Source organism: Eptatretus burgeri, chromosome 12, assembly GCF_056783735.1.
Source record: "Eptatretus burgeri isolate ZD-2024b chromosome 12, Ebu_testis_v1, whole genome shotgun sequence".
Lineage (NCBI taxonomy): Eukaryota > Metazoa > Chordata > Myxini > Myxiniformes > Myxinidae > Eptatretus > Eptatretus burgeri.
The window spans coordinates 4,949,328-4,976,878 of record NC_140972.1 but is presented as its reverse complement, the minus strand read 5'-3'; the positions used below and the strand labels follow the sequence as shown (position 1 = coordinate 4,976,878).

The 27,551-nt window shown below is 45.7% G+C and overlaps 1 protein-coding gene across 5 annotated transcripts in view; it reads left to right on the top strand.

Moving 5' to 3' along the window:
• The window catches only part of HTT (huntingtin), a 637,913-nt gene that overhangs the window by 14,810 nt on the left and 595,552 nt on the right, over positions 1–27,551 (top strand). For 4 of the 5 annotated variants that reach the window (XM_085849282.1, XM_085849286.1, XM_085849285.1 and 1 more), the window contains exons 5-11: positions 11,633–11,712; positions 15,303–15,441; positions 15,573–15,714; positions 16,467–16,645; positions 16,878–17,067; positions 17,371–17,406; positions 26,929–26,997. In XM_085849282.1, coding sequence (XP_085705408.1) covers positions 11,633–11,712; positions 15,303–15,441; positions 15,573–15,714; positions 16,467–16,645; positions 16,878–17,067; positions 17,371–17,406; positions 26,929–26,997 — 835 coding nt within the window. The remainder of the gene's footprint in view (positions 1–11,632; positions 11,713–15,302; positions 15,442–15,572; positions 15,715–16,466; positions 16,646–16,877; positions 17,068–17,370; positions 17,407–26,928; positions 26,998–27,551) is intronic. The other variant, XM_085849284.1, reaches the window with a different exon arrangement.

Below are 27,551 nucleotides of genomic sequence, written 5' to 3'. Positions count from 1 at the left end.
GTCTGTCTCGTGCTGTCTTGGTCTTCAGCGCTGCTGTTGGTGTTTCCCCCCTATCTCTCTGTTGTTCCTTTTGTCCCGTTGTGTCATGATCCGTTCACTTTACTAATACTGGCTCTTCCATGAGCCTCGACTCTTTATATACTGTATAAAAAAGGTAATTTGTATTCCCATAAATCACACACCATACCTGCTCTGCATCCTTCATAAGTTGGCCCGGTGCATTTATATCCTGATTCTGACATAAATATGCACAAAAATATACCCGTTGCAGTACATTGATTTTATAAACTTCCGAATATTCAACAATCTGTGCAAGGAATTTTTATTTATCCTCTCATTTGGTGTGCAAGGAAAATCTTGAGGATCTGGTGCATGGTTGATGAATACAATATGCACTTTGTGTTGAGAAATATCTTTTAAGCGAAAGCAGTTTATGAATCTGTTGGTCCACGATGTGTTTATCGATTGAAATGAAAGATCATGTCTGTGGGAACTCTCGTTTGTTGTGATAATTTAACAAATCCGCCATCTTTAAAAATTTATATATATATATATATATATATATATATATTTTTTCACATATATTTTATATGTATATTATATATATATATAGAAATATATACATAATATTATTGTGGATTTCCGCCACTCCGGCATGCGGGCGACCGCTTTTAGCTAATTGCGACCGCGCGCCCACCGACCGTGGCAATCCAGTCGCAGCTTTCAGATCAACGCCAAAATCCAGCTCCGGGTGTGTTTTTTTTTACCACACCACAACCTTGTCAATGCTCTGCCCGCACTACAGGGTCGATCGCCGAATTGTCGATTTACCTAATTATTCGCGCGGTCAGACGACCGAGAGGTTGTACCTCAACGGGACCTGTCCGGAAACGAGCCGCTTTTAGCAGCCCGTTCCGTTTGCGATTGCCGAGTGGTTTATTATCGCCAAGCCCCGTTGGACCCGATTATCTTATCGGCTCTTAATAACCAGCTGTTTATTCCGAACGCAATTATGGCAGTTCAATGGAGGAAAGGATGCAACGAGCAGGTGAATATTCAAACAATGCGGACATTTATTTGTACATGCACATATGCAAGCAAGGCAATGAATGGGGGTAAGGGACAAGACACGAGCAATAAGACGTTGCATCAACGTTGCAAGCAACAATAAAACCATTGTCTATTGTCATTTACATGCACTTATAACATTTCTCTACTTGAGGGACAAGGCACCACAGACTTCCATGCAAAAACCCCAGAAAAGAAAAGGGAGAACTGGGCCCATAGGCCTTTAATGTTCCTCGGAGCTTGGAAGACCAAAGGAGCTCCACGAGGCCGTGCAGGTTACCTTGTCGCCCTGGAGACGACTCGATGGGTCTTTCGGTCGGGGACCCTCCGTATGTCTCGTCAACACGGCAGCTGGTGTAACGGCAGCCTGGTTGGTCCAGGCCTAGCCGTGCGGCCTGGTCGATCGGGCCTGGCCGACGACGCTTCGGAGGAGTGAATGGGCCTTGCTCTTTTAGAGGTGATGCTCTTTTAAGAGCCCGCTCACTCCTCAGCGTCTCTCGGACCGTCCTGGGGCCCGATCACTTCGGACCATTATGTCGCTGGCTGGTGACTTCTCTCCGGCTGGTGACCTCTCTCCGGCTGGTGACCTCGCGGCCGCCTCCACTGATCAACAACTCCGCACTGCACTGCAGGCTTGCCTGGACTCCAGGCTCCAAACTCCACCGGACTCCAACGACCGAGCTCCACTCAACCACTGAGCTAAACTCCGAACTGCAGACTCCAGACCGAACTCCGTACTGGAACTCAACTGGTTTCTCGGCGTTTCAGCCCGGCCTTTTATCGGGTTCGGGGGTGGTGTTTGGTCTTTCACCTCCGGCCCTTCACCCCCCCCCCCCGCTGGCTCCGCCCCTTGTGTCATTCTGATCCGATCTTGCCGTCAAACGCGGACATTGTAGGAATCACCAGCTTTCGCTGCAACGAGGGAGTCCTTGTGTTTGTCGGCGGAGATGCCGTTCGTTTGTGGATGCTGTAACTGGCGAAAGGATAGCGGCGCCATGGACATTATGGTGAGGAGACGTTGTTCGTTTGTTGATGTTGTTTGTTGGGGAAAAGATGGCGGTGCCGTGGAGATGCTGGTGAGGAGATGTTGGCGGTTGTGACGAAGGTGGTGAGGAGATGTTGGCGGTTGTGGCGAAGGTGGTGAGGAGATGTTGTTTGTTTTAAAATAAAGATAGCAAAAGAATAACGGCTAACAAAGATGCACAGCCCGGTTCACGAATAAATCCCGTTAGACATCGGTGGGGAAATCTAATCTGGGCACACACTTATCGACATAACTGATCTTCGGGCAACCTGAATGGTGTTCTGTGAATTTCCACTACTGTAACTACATATATATATATATATATATATATATATATATATATATATATATATATATATATATTGTTACGGCTGTGGAAATTCGCAAACCACCATTCAGGTCCCATAGGTGAGATATCTCTTAAGTACATGTGTAGTTAGCCCCAAACCCGTTGTTTAGAGGGAATTTATGTGATTCATTCGGACTGCGACGCTTTGAGTTCGGCGTTTTTTCTGTTCTATCTTTATTTTGAATCAACCGCCATAACCATCAAACCACCACCAAAAACCCTCCACCACCCTCACCTCTCTCCTTCTCCGGCCATTCCCGCACCACCTGTGAACACTGAGCGTCGGGCTGTCCTGGGCTCGTTCAGCGAAATGCAACGCACCGAGCCGAGAGTGCAAATAGCGGCCTTTCCGAGGGAAAATTCGGATCAGGAATGCTACACGCCCACTTCTGATCCGTACAATCAGCAAGCGCGGAGCGGCTTGGCCCCGCCTCCAGGTGGCTCCGTGTGAAATCGAAATATGCAAATCCTAGGATCAGGGGAGGTTCACACCCACTTTTCCTCTGTCCAATGGGCGAGCGTGGCTCCGCCCACGAGCTCATCCTGATCCGGAAATTTGCATATGGGTTCTCCTGCCGGCCTATAAAGCGCCGAGCGCAGGGCGAATCGTGGCGGAGAGAGTTTTGAAGGAGTGTCAGTTTGGAAGAGCGGCGGAGTGTGGCAGAGTTTTGGCAGTCAAGTCGGGTTGGAGAGCGGAGTGGAGTCAGGAGGCGAAGGCGTCAAGGTGGTTTCTGTAGTCGGCTAAGGAGAATTGTGGGAGGAGGCCAAGGAGCGGGGGTCCGAGGCAGGGAAGACGGCGGTCGGCGACGAGGTCGTGGTGGAATCACTCGTCGTGGGACCCAAGCCAGCCAGCCATTCTCCTCCCCCAGGGCATCAACAATTTCCCCCTTTCCCCCGCGCTGAGATAATGCAAAAAGGGGGCCCCGTTCCCACGCCACTCCAAACGGTGCCAACGAAACCCGCGAAGGAGCGCGGAGTCGGGGCACAGCCACGCGGACGTCTGCGGCTCGTCCGCTAACGCGCCACGAGGACGCGGATAGAACCCACCCGGTCTCGCGGACCTGACCGCTCCTTCAGGTCCCACGCACATATTGGCCTAAAGGCCCGTCTGCCCCCTTGCCTATGAGGGTGGCTTATTTCCTTTGCTTTTGAGTAAATGTGTGTCGGCGCCGTCTGTGAAGTAAAACTGTATAAGTGTTGCCATGTGTTCGCGTATTCGGTCGTAGCTCTGCATTGTTGTTTTTGTTTTAAATTGGTATATGTGCATTCTGACTGTTTGACTGTATATGTGTGCTTTTCGTGGGCTGGGTAATAAATGTGCATTATGTTGAATTGTTCCCCATTTCGCTGCGTCCTTTCCTTCGTTTGAATCTCCATCTTGCTTCACGTAAAGGGTTCGTAGTGGGCTTAATACGCCCGATAATTAATCAGAACCGTCGAGGCCGACGATAACACCGCTCGGTTATCCCGATAGCACGGAACGGACCGCTTAAGCGGTTCGTGTCCGGAGTCGACCTGCGGCGAGGTACGATCGCCCGGTTTACCATCCGCGTGGGTACTTCGGTAGGTCGAGTTTGGCGAACAACCCTATCCTACGCAGGTGGCCGATTGGCACGATCGTGGTGAGGTCGAAAGGCCCACCCGTGACTGGCTCCGGGTGATAGTTCCCGGAGGGTCACGACAGAATTGTCCGTCCGGTGGGCGAGGCGGCCGCCATTCGAGTCGAGCGGCCGATCGCACGCCGGCGGGCACGAAATCGCAACAAGATATATATATACATATATATATTTAGCGAGCCATGTCTTACAGAGTCCATATGGTCGAATACGTACATCCTACGTACAAATTTCTCTTCTGCTTCAATCGACTCTTCTGTGACTTGTCCATCAACTAAGACAGTAAGAAGGATTATGGTGTTTGATGAACACATTGCTTTGTGTGATTGTGTATGAAATGTATGGTGTCTCATCCTGATGGTGCAGCTCCAGGAGGCACTGGTCAAAGATGTCCTTAATGTTGGTACCTGTTACTTTGGTTTGTTTGCTCTGGCTGACTTCATCCATCGATTCTGGCATGAGAAATGATGATGTGACATTAACAGTGGAAGCACATCAGTATCTCTTGCACACACAACAACATTGCTGAAGTTGTCAATGATGTGATGCAGCACTCGCTGTGTATCACCCTGTTTGTGTCCACCGATCTGTCAGATCTTACTACGATACATCTTTGATTGCTGCATTTCCTGTTTGTCTGCAAATTCCACTGCACCAACAATCTACCTGTCAGGTGGTGCCTTGGCCATCAGCTGTTCTGACAGAAACATTTCCAGGGCAGACTAGTTCTCGGGTAAAGGTCAGAAGTTTGGCCAACTTAAAGTAAGAGGCACTTTAGGCCCTTCAGTGACGCATCAAATTGGTTGAGTGGTCTTGGTGTGTCACTTTGTAGTATTGGACCAGTCTTGACGGATTCTTCCCGATATCTATCGAAAACAACACCGATTCACCTGGGTGATGGACTAGCATGTACTACTGATGTTGTGAAGATATCTGAAAGGTCACTAAATGCATTTGCTCCAGTGGTCTTGCCAAGGGCAACGACTAGTGCCTGTCCATGTGTTGCTGGACAGGACGACACAGCTCATATTTCAATGGTTTGAGGGCAATTGATGTCTGCTAGCACATACAGTATGTACTTCCAGTTCTCAATGACCCATTCATCTCTGCTGGTGATATTGGCACTGTCTTCAGCTCATGCTGCAGCTCAACCCTGTGGCTAGCTTCATCAGCAACGATTAGGCTTTGTGAGGGTCTCAATGTCATCAGGGTTGTTTGAGGCATTTGATATCTCGTCACGCAGTCCTGCATCAAATTGTTGGCAGAATGTCAGAAGACTTTGCATCAATAGTCTCCACAGTGCTTGCAGAGTGATCTTGTTGGCCTGTGTGGCTTTCTTTGAATGCCTTTTCATTCAGGACTTGCTCTGTTGTACTGGGACCAAGGATGCCACTTTCTCCCGGTGCTTCTGCCAATCCTGACGCACTCATGTGCTTTCCAATAGCTTTCAGGAAGCACATTGATGTGTGGAGACCCCCAATATGTGGAATGAGCTTTTGCTGGTGTTCTGGGATGGCCCATTTGAAGTCTTCTCGCTTGCGGTACTAGCCTGGTCCACTGTGATGATCGTATACTGCGGACCAATGTGTGACGATACTTCCATACACCTCTTTCATCCTGAATACAAGGTATCAAGTTCATGGGCCGGTGCTTGAAGGAATCGGCATGTCTCCAATTGTTATTTCTGGATCATTATTGGTTCGATTGTGATTGAATACTGTCCATCCAGTCTTCATCGTGGACTTCTGACGTTGCGTTACGAGAGCCAGATCAGTGGCTCATGTATTATGGGTAGACTCCTTTTCTTTCTCAGATGTGCCAAATCGTTCGATCTCCAGTTGGTTGGAGAAGACTGGGTTAATCTTGTCCGTCCAATTCCATCTGCACTCTCGAGGGTGAAGCTGCTCCATTGATTCAGACATATCCCAGCAGCAGTATCATGCTTCTTGACAGGAAAAATCCAGAAAACTATGGGGGCCATGATATGTCGAGCTATATTAATAGTGCAAGTTTGTACTTGCTGACCCGTGACCTTCACCTTTATAGTGTTGACCCCATGACCTCGGTGAATAATGTAAATTTTATTTTTATGCCTCCGTTGACGAAGTTGCTGGCAGCATTATGTTTTCTGTTCTGTCCGTCCTTGAGTCCGTGATAGTTTTTCATTTTCGTGATAACTTAAGAACTGCTGAAGGGATTGAAGTCAAACTTGGTACAAGTGTGGAGCATGATATAAAGATAAACTGATTAAATTACAGGGTCAAAGGTCAGAGTCTGTGATCGGTTTTCTTTACTGCGATAACTTAAGAACGGCTTAAAGGGTTAAAATCAAACTTTGCACAAGTTACTAATTGTGCAAACGAGTACATGCACGTGGGTTTGCCAAATGTAAATATTTTGCAAAAAAAAACAACCATATTCCAATTAATATGAAACTTCACAATTGTGATCTCGATCGGACCTCGAATTGTGATCTCGATGTTTCAAATTTCAACTTGATCGGGTGCAGGGTGTGGCAGGCAGAATTATTACATTTTTTTGATATGCGTTCTTTTGATTTATTTTTGACTAAGGCTCACTTGGCCGTGTCTGGATGGGGTTTTCGGTTAGAGGAGTAGCAGCTGAAATGTGAATCCTATCCAGGTTCCTCCTGATGACTTCATCTTTGCTTTTTGCTTGTTCGGGTTCCTCCTGATGACTCCAATGAACGACAGTACCTATTTTGTCTTCCATTTGATTTGAATTGAATTTATTTTAATCCCATTCTGAATTCAATTTAATGATGATTATAATAAATGTCATAGGTCAGGGTCAGGTGTCCAATCAAAGCAGGACGTCTTGGTACCCTCACCTTAACTGCCAGCATTGATCGGTTCCATGCTGACATCACTGCCAGCAGTTCGAGTTATGTGTCTTATTAATTACGTAACACACCAGTACACAAACACCATACAAAACAAGTCCTGGTGAGGGTCTGCAATCTCTGGTTGCTCTTTTCCTTGTTTTTATTTTTAATATGTACGTCTTTTTGCAGCTCACCTGGAAAATGGGTAAGGTGAGCTTATGATGACGTCTCCGTGTCTCTATCTGTCTGTCCGTAAACACTTGCAACTTCTCCGAAACTCCTGATGGGATTTTGACTAAACTTGGCTAAAATGATCTTTGGTGTGGTGGAACTGAAGTTTGTTCACGTCACCCCCTCCTTAACCTATAAGTAGGTCATCATAAGGTATAAAGGTCCCCAAAGTGCATTTTGATCAGGTTTGGCCACCTTTTTGGATTACAGGAAAACCTTTACCAATCCCATCCCAAACCACTTCACCGATCAATGCAAAACTTTAAAATTGTGATCGCCTACCCAACGGAAATATAGTTTATGGTCATTCAACGAAGCTGATCCAAAACACAATCTGGCCACCAGTGATGCCAGACATAATACACAAAGTGGGTAAATTTCCTGTGACCAAATTACCTACATTCATCTCGAACTTAGGCTCATAGACAACAGGGTGTTGCACGACTGTGAACATAATGTCTTTATTACTTGACTTGAATGTGTATTCTCAATCCAGCTCATATTTTTACCTTGATCCATCTGTCACTCCACTTTTTTGACAATCAGCCAGGTGAGGTACAGGACTATTGGTCCCCCTCTTATTTATTTATTTATTTATTTATTTATTTAGTCTTATTTTTATTATTATTCGATGGTAGTGTAGATGCAGATACAGAACGTAAATGCAATTTAAAAACATTTATTGAACAAACAGATTATATGTGCCAGCACAGGAGATCCTGGACAGACAAATTTACTCCAGATCTCTCAACATAACTGGAGAATCTTCGTCTTTATATTGTTTCCAGTTAGGCAAAGTTTTTTTTTTTTTAAATAATTTTCTTATGCTGACGCCAGTTCGCCCGGTATTGACAATCTCCAGGTGAACCTTATCTTCAGTCTTCTTTGACAGCTCCTGCTTAAATGGTTGGAACACATTTTCAAATCCAGACATATTAATCGCACAGAATGCTAGAATGACGTCAAACGCCAACTCTAATGGCCATTAAAACAAGTTTCCATCTTATGTCGGTTAAAAGTCAGTCTGCCTCTCCCAAAACTGGGAAGATATTGTTATGGCTGTGGAAATTCGCAGAACACCATAAAGGTCCTTGGTTCAGTTGGATCGATAAGTCTGTGTTCAGTTACATTTCCCCACCGTTGTTTAATGGGAACTATTCATGTTAACCGGGCCGTGATCTTTGAGATAGTGTTTTTCTTTGACTATTGATTATTTTGGACCAACCACATTTCAACCACCACAACCACCTTCACAACGCCACCATCACAACAATCACGATCACCTCAACCACCAACCACAACCAAACCACCACCACCAACGTCTCTCTCAAACAACCGCTTCAGACCCACCGTCCTCCCACCACAACAACCATGCGCCTCAATAAACCATGCCATCCTCATCACCTCAACCACAACGCCAACCACAATTACGCCAATCACCTAACCACCTTCCCTGCTACGCCAACTACCGATCCCCTTCTCCACAAACCAAATCGCAACCCTCTCCGCTCATGAAGGCCGTCTCTGCGGAGGGAAAGGAACAAGGGATTTCGATAACGCGAGGGAAAAAACAAGAAGGAACATCGGTGGCGCACGGATTTTCCCGCCTGCTTTTCCCGCGCTTTGGTGTGGGGGAAGTGCGATTCGAGCCAGAGGTCAAAGGTGAAAAAATGTGGGGCCTGATTTTGGGTGAAAATGGGCCCGGCGCCCCACCCCCTTTGGGCCAGGGCAGCGAATTCTTCTTCCCCCGCGTTCCGCGGGGGAGGGGGGAGGCGCCGTGGAAATATAAGGGCGCGCGGAGCGCTGCGCCGAGAGTGAAGTTCGTGGTCCGTTGCAGTCGGTGGAGGTCTGGACTTGTGTGTGTCTCTCGCCACTGGTCGGTTGGGTGGAAGTCTGTCTGTCTGTCTGTCTGTCTGTCTTGGGGGGGGGTGGTTTCTTTTGGTGGCTTCTTCTTCCTGGTCGGGATCTTCGGCTCGTGGTGGCCTGTCTGTGGAGAAGCAGTCCGTGGAACGACCCGATCGTTGGAGCTCGCGGTCGGTGGGGAGTCCGGGCGTGGCACCAGGGACGCGGACTGGAGGCGCTGCTCTGCCAGCTCTGTGGCGCAAACCAGAGAGAGAGAGAGAGAGAGAGAGAGAGAGAGAGAGAGAGAGAGAGAGAGAGAGAGAGAGAGAGAGAGAGAGAGAGAGAGAGAGAGAGAGAGAGATATATATATATATATATATATATATATATATATATATATATATATATATATATATATATATATATATATATATATATATATATAGAGATATAGAGCTCGCCGGCCCCGTGGAATGCCCGAGTCAGCTGCGGCTATCCGAGCTGCCATGGGGACAGACGTCGCGACTCGCCCATCAAGGCACCACGAGGGTGCAGGTAACTTGCAACGGTCTCGTGGGGCCCGATCGGTCTCCAAGGCTCCACGGTATAAAGGTTTACAGACCCTGTCTGACTCCCTTGTCTTTGTGGGTAGTCTTTGCTTTTCTTTTGAATGAATGTTGGTGGTGCCGTCTTTAAGTAGAACTGTGTAAGTGCTGTACATTGATAATTGCTAATAGTCGGTTGTAGTGCTTTTGTTGCCAGTATACGTGTTTGCATTGCTTACTGCATGCGTGTTTAGTATTCCCTGTATACGTGTGTCGTAGTAAATAAATGTGCTTGTGTGAATGTTAACCCGTTCGTCATGTCATTTTTTTTCCCCTATTGAACTGCTATCTTGCTTTCGGAATATTAGTTGGTTTTTAAATCACTGATAAATAGAATCGGGTCTGGCGATAATACCCACTCGGTTATCCCAGAACGGAACGGACCGCTTAAGCAGTTCGTGTCCAAGCAGGCCTTCGCCGAGGTACGGTCCCTCGGCAGGTTACCCGCGCGGGTACTTCTGTATATCGATATTCGGCGATTGACCCTATTTCGCGTGGGTAGAATACGGACTGGGCCGTGGTGGGATTAAAAACCCACCCGTGACTGGTTTCTGGCATTGTTCCAGAAAGTCACGACTGGATTGCTAGTTCGGTGGGCGAACCAGCCGCTATTGGTTAACGCGGTCGTTCGCACGCCGGGCGGGCGTGAATTCGTAACAATATATTATTTTGAAGCGACCAGAGTGCCTGTAAATTTTCTTAAGTACATATTCCAACTCGTTTGTGTCTTCCACATAAAATTCTCAAGATAGTTCGACATGACAGTCAATTCTTCTTTATATTCAACTTACTGGCAAAGTTCAACCTGTTTACACATTTAATATACAGGAGATCTTTCCATACAGAGGAGAAATATAATTATGTTAATTCCAAATGGATACATACTTAAAACATCATATCATATTTGAGTACATTTATTTCAGGATTAATATATTTTATTTTAATATCAGGTTTTAATCATCAATTTATTTATTTTATCACCCCCAAACCCATCATGATAAAATGTTTCGACAGTAGCCACCTTCTTTTTGTGTGTGGGCTTGTAGCATGGTATTGTGTACACTGTGGTCCTAAATGAGGAGAAAGCTTAGAAATTGAACCCAGTTTTAATAAGATAAACAATCTTAACGTTATATAATGCCCAAGTGTCTGTGCTTTCAGAAAAAAAGTATACTTTGCTATGGGTCCTATGGATATAGTTGCTTTCAAAGCATGTTTTTTTTGTATCCAAACACAGGCTATTTTTCAAATTTTTATAGCTCATTTTTTAGAAATGGGTTACATGTATGATTGTATATGTTGTCCAAAATGGTTGAAAATGCATTTTTTGTTTGATATACATCATTATACATAAGAATAGAACAATTTCTCGAAACAGTACATTTCTTATGACCTTCTGCATATCTTGGCACCTTCAAATGTGTAAAATCTCAGTTGTTGCAAAATTTCCCCCAGTCATAGTGAAGCTTACAAAATCTTATTCCAGAAATTTGAAATGCATCTGATAGAACATCTTAAATAGCAATTTACTTCTGCATAAAGTGATGATTTAAAATGGCAAGTTTCAACATGGATCATTACTACATACCAGTTTTTAGGTTCACTTCCATGATTGGGTCAAAAATATTAGGAAGTACGTAACAAATTGCATTTACCAAGCTGCTACAAAATTACTGGTAGCTATAAGCTTGATTTTATAACCATAGAATAAGTTTACCAAGATGGCCCTATGATATAAAAATCAATACCAAAGGCCAGTTTGTGTTGAGTATACAGAACATTAAAGGTCGTTAGGAAGTACGCAATGTTTTTAGGAAATCTGCACTTGTAATCCGAAGATGTTAGTTTGGTTCATCACAGCATTTATTTCTATGGTTAAGTTTATGTGCAGATATATTTATGACCTGAATGAACACTGATCAATTTGATCAATTTGTTAATTTCAAATTACCTTGACCTCTTTCATATGACTTTCATTTTCTGGTCCCCCGTGTCCTAAATGTGTACATAATACCTTGCTACAAGCGTGTGGTGTTGTCTGTGTGTTTACAGAACGGATCGGTGCGAACACTCCGTGCAGCCCTCTGGCGTTTTGCAGAGTTGGCACACCTCATCCGCCCGCAGAAATGCAGGTGTTTGTGACTTCATTTTCACACGTGAAATACTTGTTGCTTGCATAATCGAAGATTCCCAACTACATTGGTTAGTCTGGTCTGTCTGAAAAGCAGTCCCATAACATGATGCTGCCACCAGCATGCATGACAGGAGGGATGGTGGTGACTGGGTGACGTGCAGTGTTAGGCTTGCATCAGACATAACACTTTGCATTGAGACGAAAAAGTTCAATTTTTCTCTCATCTGACCACAAAACTCTTCTCCACGTGCCTGCAGTATCGGTAAAATCCTTTTTCACAAACTCCATATGGGCTTTTGGATGCGTTGTTTTCAGTAAGGCTTCTTTCTTGCCACCTGTCCACAGAGGCCAGCTTTGTGACGGGAACAGGATATTGTTGATTGATGAACACTGACCCCCATCTCGGACGTAGAGCCTTGCAGATGTTTCAGTCATTGTTGGATTTACAGTGACGGCCCGAACCAGTTTTCCGCTTGTCTGGCTGCTGAAAGGGATAATGAGTAACTGAAATCTTCTCATAAACCCTATCCTGAAGGGTGCTTCTCCACCACTTTATGTCTGACTTCTTTGGAAAGCTCCTTCATCTTTATGTTTCTCTTGTAGTTTGACCAAGTGAGTTGCACCTTAAAACAACTTAGGTAAGTGGGGAGATTAATTTTTAAATTAAACCACCGGTTATGCTAGGTTCCCACAATCACGATGCGCGGCACGATTGAAATCGTGGACTAATCGTGGTGATCCTATCCGATCTTATCAGATCTTGAGGTCAGTCGTGGCAATCGTGTTAATCGTATAAAATTTTTGAACAGTTCAAAATTTTTCTACGATCAACACGATCAATTGTCAATCGGGATCATCGTATCAGATCGTATTGCATCGTAACAAAGCGCGACAGATCGCATCTAATCGTGCTTCCTAATCGTGGTGATCGGGATCGATCTTAGACAAGACAAACACCACGCTCGATGAGACCACGATTTCAATCGTGCCGCACATCGTGATAGTGGGAACAGCTTTCAGAGAAATTCCATGATCAGCTACGAATGGCCAATCGTGGCGTTCGTAATGGATCACACGATAGTGGGAACCGAGCATTACATACAGGTGAAACCGACTACACTTACTTTGTAACATTTCAAACAAATAAATTACTCCTGAAGTGATTTCGGGTTAATTAAGCAAAGGGGTTGAATAATTATATAACTGAGAATCATCTGATTTCCTTTGTTAATCGAAATTTTCACATTTTATCTGAATTTTTTTTTTTTAGCTTTATCACTTTGGAGTTGTTTGTGAAGACCCTATATATTGTTGGGTTTGAAAACTTCATGAAATTAGAAGGGCACTCAGTGGAGCGCATACCTCCGCCATGCAACGCCTGATCCAGTCGAACATATCAGGCTCAATAAATTTTTGAAATATCGGGCTGTATATCATTTTTGGCTCCATCTCTCAATCGTGAAGAATTGCTTTAAAAATTAAAAATTTTTAGCGATCGGATTTTCACCAAAATCAAATCAATTTGTCCTTGTCACGCGCCCAACCTGTCCAAGTTTTGGCCGAATCCGTCGACAACATTTTGAGATATCTTACGCACGCACGCACGCACGCACGCACGCACACACACCAAATTTTCGAAATTGCTGTTGCCATGGCAATGATCGATTGTTTGGGTTTCACAAATATCATGCTATTCATGACGTTTTGTTTTAGTTTATATGTATGAAAAGCTCATTCATCAACTTAAAATGAATTGCAAGGGTGATTCAGCATAAGGCCAAAACATTTTCCAACTACGGTACTTACAGTATCTACAATTAGGTCAGGGATTAGATGCGATCGTAATAATACCACGTGCATGAAATGGCAAATATTCCATCGCTATGCAGGTAACAATGTGATCCGTGTTTCATGCTTGTGCTCACGTAGTGAGCATATCTGACGGAATTCTCGTGCTGAAATAATAACCGGTGGAACAAAATGGGTGTACGCTTTTCTTATAATCCAGGTATCGAGGCTCATGGAAGGCTCGAAATAGCATTAGATTGAGCGTTGACGAAGGGGTGGCGGGGCAAACGGGAGAAGACTGACAAGGGATGTGCAACACACTTGAGCGGGGAGTCGTGAGGTCATGGTTGGGCAAGTCGAGCAGGAAAATAATTGGCAAGAATATGGAAGTTGTCGGTAAGCAAGAATGAGCCATGGGATTGCAAAGAGTATGCAAGGTGATGGGTTGCTATGGAGAGGAGATTACAGGTTGCAGCGGTTTGCCTTCTTGATAGACTGGAGGGAAAGTAATAAAGGCAAATTTCACGATCACGAAATCAAACGAATATCGCAGGCGATGGGGGTTCTCTGAATATACTATGTCAGAATGGTGCAACGTTTGAATTCCAAGCCCCCCTGTCCCTCGGCCTCGGTGCCTCTTGTGCACCCTTTCCCTTTCTTCCTTATTTATTAATTATTTTTTTTTTCTTTCCAACAAGACGATAGTTAAATTAAAACTGACACGGCAAATGACTCCTTGCGATCGACCTTTTGTTGAAAGCGAAGATTTATTGAAATTGAGCTCATTGTTTTGCCTTCCATTGCCGAAAAACAATTATTTCAGACATTTTAGCGTGCCGATGGACACGCAATTATGCTCGCACGATCATGGATTTTATCCCTCACTGGTGTGGAATTGAATACTGCCATTCTGATGCAGTGCCAGAGGGGGGCAGTGCCTCACAGAGCATTCTATCCTTTGAGTGAAGAGGTTATGCTGATTGTCTGAGCTGCCTTCATAATTGTAGACATTCAAGATTTCAGTCTGATAAATGGAACATGTTTCTCAATCCTGCAAATAGTGTTTGGGAGCTCTTTAAAAAATAAATAAAAATATTTTTAATGTCTCTCCTCCAGTCTAATTCCTCCTGCTCTCTTCGGCCTCTGACCCTCCTTGGCTTCTCCAGGACACCTGTGTTCTTCCAATATCCACTTTCTGGTTAAACTTTCAAAATCAAAGCTTTTTTTTTTTTACCCTTTTCTCCCATTTGTGGATCTGCTTTCTGCAGACGAGTCGATTGAATCATTTCCTCCAAGGCTTCAATCAGACGGTGCACCACCATTTCATGTCATCCCATATCTGCACCTGCAATCTTCTCTTTCCCCCTTTCACCCTACCTTTCTTAATCCTCTTACTTGCAAGTTATTATGTTTTCTCCCCCTTCCCCCCTCCCCTTTCCTCTTTTGTTGTTGGCTCATTCTCTTGCTGTATCAAACTGTGGTCACACTGTCATTGCATTGCCCTTTTTTTAGTCCGACACCAACTTGCTCTTTCATGAGCCTCGATTTTTGTATCCAAGAACACGATTCCACGACATTGCATACACCAGTACTTGAGTGAAATTCCTTGTTTGTGATTATCTGTAGAATTGGCAGTACCTGGAAGCGCTGGGATGTTGGCAGACGATGGGCTAAGTAGATACCTCCTGTGCTGAGGTTTCCTTGTCTTTTGTTGCATATTTCAAATAATTGTGTATGCATGTGCGTGCATTTGAGTGTTTACCTCTTTATTTTTTTATTTTTTTATTTTTTTCTTGGTAGGCCATACATGCAAAACCTGCTGCCCTGTCTTGTCCACATTGCCAAGAGACAGGAGGAGGCCTTGCAGGAGACTCTCGCTCTTGCCTTTCCAAAGCTGCTGTCTGTGTTGGGAAGCTTCAGCACCGACGGGGACATCAAGGTGAGGGATTTGAAAAGCCCTTCAGCCACGTCTTCATGTTGGCTTCCCAGCTTAGACTCTTATTTGTCTGTGTCATGAACATATGGCTTTTATTTGGTTGCTATAACCAGTAGATTTTATTTTCCCCAAAGACTCTCCTGAAGGTGTTTGTGGGGAACATGCGGTCCCCTTCGGCAAACACTCGTCGAACAGCTGCCAACTGTGCTGTTGCTGCTTGCCAGAACTCCCGTCGGCCACACTTTTTCTTTGCTTGGCTTCTTAGCATCCTGCTGGGTAAGCAAGAACAAAATTCGTACTTCCGTTTTCAATCCTGAAGATGTAAATGAGTATGTATTGCAGAAGAGTGATGCAATCGGCTTGCTGTGTCAGGGTAGTTATGTTGGGCTTGACCAATAATAATTATTTTGTCATGTAGCTACCTACCGAGTCAGTCAGTGGGCTAGCCTCACCAGCACTAACCCATGTATGATACTTGGGCAAGATTTTCCGGAAACCTTTTCAGTTGTGTATTTGTCGTTTGTCACAATCCTCACAAACTGGGTACTCTACCCATAGGACTACGGGATTCTTACTGGTTAAGGTGCTGTTTAGTTGCCCCCGCCACCAAAGGTGGCCCGAGGTTATGTTTTTGTCCCTGTCTATTTATGTGTCTGTGAACAGGATGTCTCAAAATGCTGTGGATGGATTCAGACTGAATTTGGTGGACAGGTTTGGGTGTGGGACGAGGACTAATTGATTCGATGTTGGTGAAGATCCGAATCCGGACACGAGAATTACTAATATTCTTGAAAAAAGTGATTCATCACCATTGAGAGATGGGCCAAAAATGAGATTTAGTATGATGTGACAAAACTAGGTGGATGAGCTGGTTCGATGACGAGAACAAGTCGATTCGATTTTGGTTCAGGTCGAGATCCAGATCCGACCTGTCTGTGGGATACAAAACGTAAACTGTTCAGCCTGGCGGAGGTATGCGCTCTACGAGTGCCGTTCTAGTTTTAAATTGTTTTCCACGTGTTGTGCAGGTTTGGCGCGCCTCGATGCCAAGGACCGGCCTGTACCTGTACTGCTGGGTGTGCTGCTGACCCTACGCTGCATGGTACCATGCCTGCAATTTGAAGAGACTGATGCTGGCTTGCGTGGCAGCTTTGGGGCAGCACAGAAGGAGGCTGAAGTTGGGGTTGCTTTGGATAATCTCATTCAGGCAGGGTGTACATTTCTGCCGGCACCCGGTCAACAAGTACCTTTTTCTTGACGGAGCATGCACCGGCACTTAAACTTCATTCCCTTTTCTTCTTGCTGTTTGCAAACACCTGATTGCTGCTAGCTGGTCGCAATACACATTTCCTTGTAATCGTTTGTCCCAGTAACACAACCAGTTTCCATTCTTTGATCACGAGCAATTCAAATCACCTGACAAATCCCTCTTCTTGCAGGTGTACGAGGTGAGCTTGTTCTATGCACAGCATCCCCAGCACAACGTTGCAACTGCAGCGCTAGAACTCATGCAGCAGCTGCTGCGTGCCCCGCCAGCCAAGCTTCTCTCGGCATTGTGTACTCCAGGCGGGATCCCGTCCACCTCCGTCTGTCCCGTCTTTCGGTGGCCCAGCGTGGGTGAACTTGTTGGTATGTGAGACTTGTTGGAGGAGTTTGGGCCGTTCTTGCTGTTTGTTGCCGTGAATCGGGCCTCACAGCTGTGATTTCGTTTTGCTTTTAAAATCTTGGAGACATCAGGGTTAGACGGAAGACTTTTTGTTAAATCCAAGTCCTGTGTATGAGGTTTACCTCCATATCCTGTCCTCTGATCTTACTGTGATCCTCTCCCCGAATGGGGTTAAGGTATCGACTAATAATAACAACAAATTGTCTTTGCTTGTCCAAGCTCTTTCTAATGCTCCCCCTGATCCTGCCTTTGCTTGCTTTACCAAGGAGGCTCCGAGTCCGACAGCCCTGCGCCCAGGCAAGGTACACGAGTATTCCTTTAACTCCTCTTTGGGCTGAACCCTTCCTTTGAGGAAATTTAATTGTGTGGCAGTGTCCCTGGCTCACCACAGCATCTATTTTCATATAGGTTCACTAACTTTCTGAGTGGTTTGAAATTGTTTCAATCCTTCTATGTGCCATGGTTTATACAGAGCTTCGGTTCTGCCAAAGCAGTTTTTAGATGAGGGTTGAATTTCTATAGGGGTCGCCACTCTGAAACTGGAAGTCATGGTAGGAATTTGTAATCTGTTCATGGTGCTGCGATTGCTGGCCTCCTCCTTGCGGAGGACACCGTGCAATGTTTAATGTTCACCTACTAATGCCGGCAGACGGAATGCCCAGTTTAAAGTCCATCCGAGGTATGGCACACGCATTGATGAATTGCCCTGGCTGTGAAACACCAGGATGACTGGTTTCAGCTGTGTTGACATTTGGATCAGGCTAGACAGTTCAGAGTTGAGTGTGCTCAGTCCAGCACTTTGCCTTGCTGCACACTTTGAGGACCTCAATACATTGATCCTAACCAAGTGAGAATGTTCTGCAACAAGTACTCAAGCATTTTAGAAAATGAAAAAGGATGTGGGGATGTTCCTCCAAAAAGTATGTGAAGCAAGGTAGGGATGGTCACAAGAAAAGTGTCTTAGGAGTCTTGAGTATAATGTGTCTTCAGTGTTGAAATGATCTTCAAGGTTTTCAACGGTCTTCAAAGATCTAAGAGGTCTCATCAGTCTAAAGGGTCGAAAGGTTAAAAAGGAACATTCCAATAGAGTTGCGTGTCGTCATGATGCAACTAACGTTCAAACGGTACGTAATTAAGACGTGTAGTTTCATGGACGGACTGTGTTTATCGTTTTTATGTGTGTATATATATATATATATATATATATATATATATATATATATATATATATATATATATATTTATATATATATATATATATATATGTATATGTATGTATATATATATATATGTATATATATATGTATGTATATGTATGTATATATATATATATGTATATATATATGTATGTATGTATGTATGTATGTATATATATGTATATATGTATATATGTATGTATATATGTATATATATATATATGTGTATATATATATATATGTGTATATATATATGTATATATATATATATGTGTATATATATATATATATATATATATATATATATATATATATGTGTATATATGTATATGTAGCTTCCCTTCGCAGGGCAGCTCACCGAATGACGGGATGGGGCAAAGCTTTCGGGACCTCCAATCTTTGATGATGGGAGGGAAACCATGGGGTAACATTCCCGGATCAGATTGCGGGAGAGTGTGTCGGAGTGGTGCTGAGGTGTCGTCCACCAGATGGTGGTCTCCTTGGGTTAACCTGAGGCTGTCCCTTCGGGTGGGTGCCTGGAATGTCCTATCCCTAAGAGAGGATGATCACCTGTCTCTGTTATCATCTGAGCTCAAGCGTTTGGACATCGGTATTGCAGCTCTCTCTGAGGTTCGGAGACCGGATTGCGGCGAGATCATGGTGGGTGGTTTCACCTTCTATTGGTCTGGTCGCTCTGATGGTGACCATACCCAAGGAGTTGCTGTCGCTGTGCCCAATAAGCTGACTCCAATGATAATTGAGGTTACACCTGTCAACGAGCGTATTATGAGACTAAGGATTCGTCACTCCTTGGGTTTCATTTGCCTGGTCTCTGTTTCTGCTCCGACTGAGGTGAGTGATCTCACTGTGAAGGATGTATTCTATGGCACACTTGAGTCTGGCTGATCATGCCCCAGACGAGATACACTTCTAGTCTTGGGGGATTTCAATGCATCGACTGGAACTGATAGGGATGGTTATGAGACATGTGTTGATCCCCACGGGTCAGGAACTATGAACCAGAATCGCACTAAGTTCCTTAACTTTGCAAGAAGTCATGGACTTAGGGTGGCTGGTTCATGGTTTCAGCGCCCACAAGCTCATCGCTGGACTTGGTATTCCAACGCTGGCGGTGTGGCAAAGGAGATTGACCATGTCCTCGTTGATGGTCGCTGGAGGATGATCCAGAACTGCATGGTCTACCGGAATGCTCAGTTCCGCAATACTGACCACCGGCTTGTTGTCGCAACTCTGAAGTTGCACCTTAAATCCAGGAGAATGGTACCATCCCAGCCTAGGCTGGATGTTGGCAAGCTGAAGGATGAGAGGGGAGCTGAGGAGTTTGCAAACAGGCTCAGTGGAGATTTGGGAGGTCTGGGTGCTTTGGGGGGTCCTGAAGAGTTGTGGAGTGCCTTCAAGATCACCGTCCTTGATGTTGCCGGTAGATGTCTTGGAACTCACCGCAGGGCAAAGAAGAATTTTCTCTCTCAAGGGACACTGGATACCATTGACCAGAGTCGTAGGGCCAGGCTGAATGGCAGAGCTGAGCTGTTCAGGGAGCTGAGGCATAAAACTGTACATGCGCGAAGGGTGGACAAGGAGGCCTATGTGTGAGGAATCTGTGAGGGGGTATAGCATCACCTGTGGTCAGGTGATTCTCGTCCTGCTTACAGGGGAATTCGTGCATTGCGTTCATCCAAGCCCATTCCTCGGAGCACTGCAGTTAGAGCAGAGGGTGTTCAGCTCTTGACAGGAGTCTGAAGTGAAGGCCCGCTGGGCCGGTTACTTTGAGCGGGTGTACGAGGCTGATCCCCCAGTTGTCGAGTTGGACGTCAGGGGTGTTACAATCCCTGTTGCTGACCCTCCAATCAACTGTGGTCCACCGTCGCTTGTGGAAACACGGGCTGCGGTGAACCTGTTGAAATGAGGTAAAGCTCCAGGGATCTGTGGCCTCCATGCTGAACTTCTCAAGGCTGGTGGAAATGTTGCACTCGTGTCGTTGCATACAGTTTTGTGCTCTGACTGGAACACAGGCATCATCCCAACTGATTGGAAGAGGGGCCTTGTTGTTCCTCTCTGGAAAGGGAAGGGTGATCGCCAAGACTGCAACAACTACCGAGGGGTGACGCTGCTCTCAGTGCTTAGCAAGGTCTTTGCTCGGATAATTCTTGATAGGGTTCGCCACCATCTGCTTGAGCACCAGCGTCCAGAGCAGTCAGGCTTTACACCAAAGAGGTCAACTATTGACCGTATCCTTGCACTTCGTGTCCTCACCGAACGCAGACAAGAGTTTCAGCAGGGGCTGCTTGCAGCCTATGTTGATCTCTGTAAAGCGTTCGATTCAGTGAATCGGGATGTCCTCTGGAGGATTCTTGGTCTTCGTGGGGTGCCACCAAAACTGATCAATCTGATGTCTGAACTCTACTCTGGTACTGAGAGTGCTATGTAATGTTGTAGTACCATCTCTGACTTATTTACAATTGTTACTGGAGTTCGTTAGGGGTGTGTACTGGCCCCCACACTTTTCAGCACTTGTATGGAGTGGATTATCAGGAGGATGTTGGAGAGATCAAGCTGTGGTCCATCGTTTGGGAATGTCAAGATCTCTGACCTTGATTTCGCAGATGATGCAGTCATCTTTGCGGAGACTTTAGAAATCCTTTTGGTGGCCCTCGAGGTGCTGACTGAGGAGTCTGAGCCACTGGGATTACGGGTTTCTTGGGTCAAAACTAAGATCCAGGCTTTCAATGACATCTTGGATGCCGCTGTGCTGTCTGTGTCTGTTTGTGGTGAAGATGTTGAGGTCGTGGAGAGATTCACTTACCTTGGCAGTGATATTCATGTCTCTGCTGGCTGTGAGTCAGAGGTCAATAGACGTCTGGGTCGGGCCTGGGGAGTCATGGATTCACTGGATCATGGGGTGTGGCGCTGCCGGTACCTGTGCGGGAGGACGAAAGTCCGACTCTTCAGGTCCTTGGTACTTCCAGTCTTGCTCTATGGATGCGAGACTTGGACTCAGACCAAGGATCTGAGACGGAGACTTAATTCCTTTGGTACCAGGTCTCTTCGGAGAATCCTTGGCTATCGCTGGTTGGATTTTGTGTCCAACGAGCGGTTGCTGAGAGAGACTCGGATGAGATTTGTTACCTGCATAGTCCGTGAGCGTCAGTTGCTGCTGTATGGACATGTGGCTCGTTTTCCTGATGCTGATCCTGCTCACCAGATTCTCTCAGCGAGGGAGTCTCATGAGTGGAGGAGGCCAGTGGGCCGACCACGTGCTTCGTGGTTGCAGCAGGTTGACCATCATCTCAAGGAGATGGGGATGGGCCTGGCATCTGCCTGGGGGATGGCCAGACGGAGGCCCCTGGAGTACCGGCGGAAAGTGGACGTAGCGATACGCTGTTCTGGCACATGCTCCCATACCTGACCTGACCTGACCTTCCCCCGATGGCACAGCACGAGGCTTCGAGGGTGGTCCCACACGATCCAGCTAACAGTCAATGGCCAGCATCTTGCTCCTCCACATGAACTAATTCGCCTCAGCATGAAGACAAGAATCGTGCAGTCTTCTTCACCGTGGTGAGGGGAAGCCAGCTGTCATGCCTTCCTCTTTCAACCGCCGGTCCTGCCTCTGTCGCTTCTGTCCCACTCCGAGCCTTCGTCTCAGCTCCTTTTCCCCCAACACGAGACTTTGACTGGTTCTCCTTCGTGTCCCGCTCCGAAGCTAACTTTTTTCCCTCCTCTTTTATGTCGCGCCCATCAATCATCCACCCCTGGGGTGTGGTTTCACCATCCGTCACCCCTGGAGGCGGGGCTTTCTGCTTGCCTGGACATGCAGCTTGGTGGTTGTTCTAAGGACGTTATCCCTTTTTATTGCTGGTCTTGAAATGCAAAAACATAGGAAAAGCTCGCAGGGGGTAATCACATCCTGGGAACACAGCACTACTTATCCTTAAACCCTACCTAATTTAACACAGCACCACCCCACATGTGGTGACAAGTAACACTTAAGCTCACAGTTTCCGAAGTTAAATTACATTGAGATTTCTCCTACTTGTCCACGGGCCATGCCACACTATCCAATCCAAACTTTCCTATGAAATTCCTCCATCTACCCCTCAAGCATTGCAGTATATAAAAAGTTGTAGCTGCTAATTGAAAACAATACTGCATTTGAAATGGCGTGTTTGACCAAGGAGGAGGCTCAGGCACCAAACTGAGGCTTGGTGTTGTACCGTCCACCAAACAGTGATGATTCCATCTGCACCTCACTATCTGACAACATGGACCAACTTCTATCTTCTCATCTGAACTCTTCCTCATATGTATTGCCCTCAATTGTCATCATGCCAGTTGGGTGGGTGTGGGTACCTCTCTCACCTGTCATGGCACTTCAGCAAAAGACTTCTGTGACTCATTGGTACTGACACAATTTGTCAACTTCCCGACACGGATCTCAACCAATGGTACTCCATCTCTTCTGGATCTGATTTTGACAAATTTCCCTGAAAATATCTGCTGTTCTTCTGACGTCCAATCAGCTCTTCTGACCACGTCCTTGTCAAAGTGGACATCTCTCTGGCTATTATCAGAGAACCACCTCAGCACCGTCGAGTCTGGAATTTCACTCGGGCTGATTGGCAGGGTCTCCAAGCAGCCATCAAACTTCTCGACTGGTCTCCCATCGCTACTTTCTTCAACAACTCCTCGTCCTGGGAATTCTTTGAAAGAAACTTGCTCTCCCTCATGCACAGATGTATCCCCTCTCATCTTCAGTTGTCCTATCCTTCCTCCTGCCCATGGTTCACTGAAGCTTGTGGCGAGGCAGTTGTCCTGAAAAAACTTGCCTTTGCCTCATGGAGAGCGAACCCAACTGAGGGCAATCTCAGTTCCTTCCAAGCTCGGAACAAGTTTGTGTCTTCCCTCAGGAGAGCCAGAAAACAAATCTTTATAACCTCAAATCTGAACTCTCAAACCTCTCTCCCCTCTCCAAATCCTGGTGGCATCTAATCAAATCTGTTTCTGGTGTATGTTCCCCTTCCATCCCCTCCCTTACCTCAAATGGCCGCACTGCTGATACCGCATGTGAAAAGGCTGAATGACTAAACTTGGTGTTTGCATCTAAATCTTATGTCCAAAACCCATCACTTTCTGGACCCGCCTTACCCAGTTGCACCCAGCTGTTCATGGACTCTGTGTCCTTTTCTCCTGACGAGGTGGAGAGCTTGCTGTCAAACCTCGACTCAGATTCTGCAACCGGTCCAGACGGCATCAGCCCACGTGTCCTCAAAGCCTGCTCTTCTGCTCTTGCTCACCCTCTCTCTGTTCTATTCACCCTCTCATTTGCTCAACGTCATCTGCCATCTGCTTGGAAATCAGCAAACATCACTGCCCTGCATAAAAAAGGTGCAAAAACAGATCCCTGCGACGACAGATCGATCAGCCTTCTCCAAATCATCAGCAAGGTTATGGAATCCGTCATCGCTTCAGACAAAGACTTTCTCTTCTCCAATGGCTTGATTTCCAATCATCAATTTGATTTCAGATCAGGTCACTCCACCCCTGATATGCTGCTTCTGCTCTCCCAACAATGGATGAAGGTCCTCAATGCTGGGCATGAAATCAGAGCCTTATCCCTTGGCATATCGTGTGCTTTTGACACGGTCTGGCACCCTAGCCTGCTCACCAAAATCTCTTCCCATGATATCCAACGCCATTTCTACTCATTGCTCGCAGATTTCCTCTCCTGTCACAGTCAACGTGTTGCCCTAAATAGAGTTCTCTCATCCTCTTCCTGTCCAGGCTGGAGTTTCTCAAGGCACCAATCTGGGCCTGTTCTTTTTCTGGTTTTCATCAAGATATCTCTGACTGTCTGGAAAATCTACTTTATCTCTTTGCTGATGATTCCACCCTCTGCCGTACCATCTGTCATCCCTCAGACCGGCAAGCAGCAGCTTCTTCGCTCTCTGCAGATCTGGATAAAATCACAAACTGGTCAAACATGTGGAACGTGTCTTTCAATCCTGACAAATCTCACACTCGCACTATGTCTCTCCGAAAGGTCCGTGTTGAACCACCTCCCCTCCCCCATCTACTTTCTCAACAATCTTCTGGAAGAAATCCTTTCATTCAAGCTTCTGGGTCTCACTATCTGCCATGATCTTTCCTGGGAAAGCCACATTTCCTCCAAAGCCAGTTGCCGACTGGGAATCCTCTTGTGCAAAGTCCTTGCTCGGCCCACCTGAGCTCCTGACCACATACAAAGCTTTCGTCTGCAGCCTGATGGAGTACTTCTCTTTCCTCTGGGCTGGTGCTCCTGCCTCTCACCTTTCTCGGCTTCACGCTGTGGAAACCAAGGCATTTTGGATCATCGGTATCTCCCGCGGTGAGGCCGAGTCTTTGGGCCTCTCTCTGTCACAGCAGGAAGGTCGGTGGTCTTTCTGTCTTCTACCATCTCCTCTCCAGCCTCACACTCTCCTGCTCTGTCTGAGATCTGTTCCCCTCCCCCCTCGTATTTCCGCAGGGCACTCGAGGTCCATCAGCAATCCCCTTCACTGCTCATCTTCACTCTTTCATTCCTCATTTTTTCCCACCTTTGGAACAACCTTCCACACTCTCTTCAATCCAACTCTTCCCTCCAGGTCTTCAAAACAGTTGTTTACCACCATCTTTTCTCTTCCCCCACCCAAAACAATGATCCTTTCTACCCCCTTTAATCCATCCCCTAACCCACCTCCTTCAAATTCCCTATTTTCCTTCCTGAAAGTCCTTGTCGTGTCCATCATGTTTACCCCGTGTACCCCCCCCCTCCATCCCTCTGCCTTCCACAGATCTAATGTTTGCTCCACACTGTTTTTTCCTTCTCTCTCCCGCCCCTCTTGTCTCCTACTCCCCTTGTTGTACGTTCTGTGTTTTAGCTCTCACATGAGTCTTGACTCTTTGTTGATTAACAAAAAGTACCTTTGGTGCAATCCCCACTGAGCACATCACTCAAATACCACCATCCCTCCTGTGAAGCATGGTGATGGCAGCATCATGCTACAGGGATGTTTCTAATTAGCAGGGACTGGGACACTTGTCCAGATGGAAGGGAAAATGGATGGAGCAAAATACACAAAAATCCTCGAGGAAAACCTGCTGCCCTCCGCAAGAAAGCAGAAATTGTGACGGGAGTTCACCTTTCAGCATGACAATGACGCGAAGCACACAGCCAAGGCGACACTGGAGTGGCTAAGGAACAAAAACATAAATGTCCTTGAGTGGCCCAGTCAGAGCCCAATCCCAAATCCAATCGATAATCTGTGCCATGACTTGAAGATTGCTGTCCATCAACACACCCCAAACAACTTGACTGAGCTTGAAGAGTTTTGTACAGAAGAATGGGTAAATATTGTCCAATCAAGGTGTGCAAAGTTCGTCGAGACCTCTCCCAACACTCACAGCTGTAATTAATGGTGCTGTTCAAGGTGCTTCCACCAAGGATTAACTCGGTGGGGAGGATACTTATCCAACCAAGATGGTCTCGTTTTATATTTTTCATTAATTTTATGAAATTTGTACAATTTGTTTTTCCACTTGGAAGTTGTGGGTTATGATGTGGAAAAAAAAAGTCTGATTTAATGAAATTTTATTCCAGGATATAAGGCAACAAAAGGTGAAAATAATAAAAGGGGGTGTCGACTTTCGACAGTTACTGTACATTCTCACCATTATAAATATATGGTGGTTCATTTGACTTGCAGAAATTTGTGTTCGTAATAGAAATAGATAATTATTTCCAGGTGCCCTTGTCACTGCTGGGCAACGGCAACAGGTGTTTGATTCGCCGCTAAAATCTCCCGCGTTGTTCACGTGCTGCTCGCTGGCTGGAGATGGTGTTCGTTTTCAGTGACGGCTGTTTCTCCCACTTAATTGTGCGGCTGGCATTGTCTGTCAATCGTGGCGGATGTGACCTCAAGATCGATCGCCATCTCGGTTGTTTCATAACGGTGTTCTCGTTGTGTGTTCCGAGCACAAAGGCGAACATTTTGTCGGCCTGATCCACACCCAGCTATTTCAAACAAAACCTCGTCCAATTTCTGGCAAACTTAAGGCATTTCGGTCATTTGTGTGGCATGTGTTACTCCGAGCAGAAATGATGCGTCAACTCGGCATATTTGTGGAAAATTGAAAATTATTTGCTGTTTCAGTTAAATCGCACCACCCATGTAACCTGGACACGGTACGGATATGGCAATCGACTCCCAGGTGTGACGTTATGGCTCATCTGAAGGAGAAGAAGAATATTTTGACTTTTATTCGCAAATTTACTGACTTTATAATTCAGAAATCGGAAAAAGACACGTCATGTCCATTTTGTTGTAGGGTATCGAGGGATAGATTAGTGTCGAGGTGGTCTGAGCGTTAGGGTTCCCCTTTAAGCGCCCTCATTCCCTTCATTATGTCCATCGTTGGCTCTGCTGTCAATACACTGCCTTTTTACCCTCTGTCCCCTCTCTCTCTCTCTTCCATGAATCGAGATTTTGCTTAAAACATAAATATATATGGTGTCTTGTGCATTTTGAGGTTTTAATATTTGATGAGACTTTCTGCACGGCTCGTGACATCTGCGTGCTGAACTGTCTGCAGACAAGCTCCTTTGTGCAGAGGAGGACAGCTTGGAGGAAGACGGAGAGACACAGACCACCAACGCCGCTTGTACGTACACCTGGTTACTCGTTAGTCAAAATAGCAGGACTTCCCATCGATTCCTGTTCCCTAAAACCCGGAACGAGTCCTGAATCCTGATTATAATCGGCATTCTTCCCATCGCACCAGTGCATGCCTCCACCAGGCTGAACAGTTTAGGTTTCGTATCTCACCAATAGGCCAGATCTGAATGTGGACGTGAACCAAAATCGAATCGGCTTGTTCTTGACACCAAAGTAACTCATCCAAGTTTTATCTTAACCCATCAATAACTTTTTGAGATATCTTGCTCATAGACACAGACAGATAGACAAACAGGGGGGTGAATACATCACCTCTTGGTGGTAGGGCTAAAAAAAAAAAAAAAATAATTCAAACATGACTTTTTATTGTTTTCAGTTTTGATCTCTCGAGGAGGAATATATTACAAAAGGAATTGTTCACTCTGAGAAAAGATAATTTGTTCAACTGATATATTTGTGGTGATCGAAAGAAGATTACTTTGAGATATGTGCGGAATACCGAAGATGTGCCGCTGCAGAACCGGGGGAAGTTGGATTGGG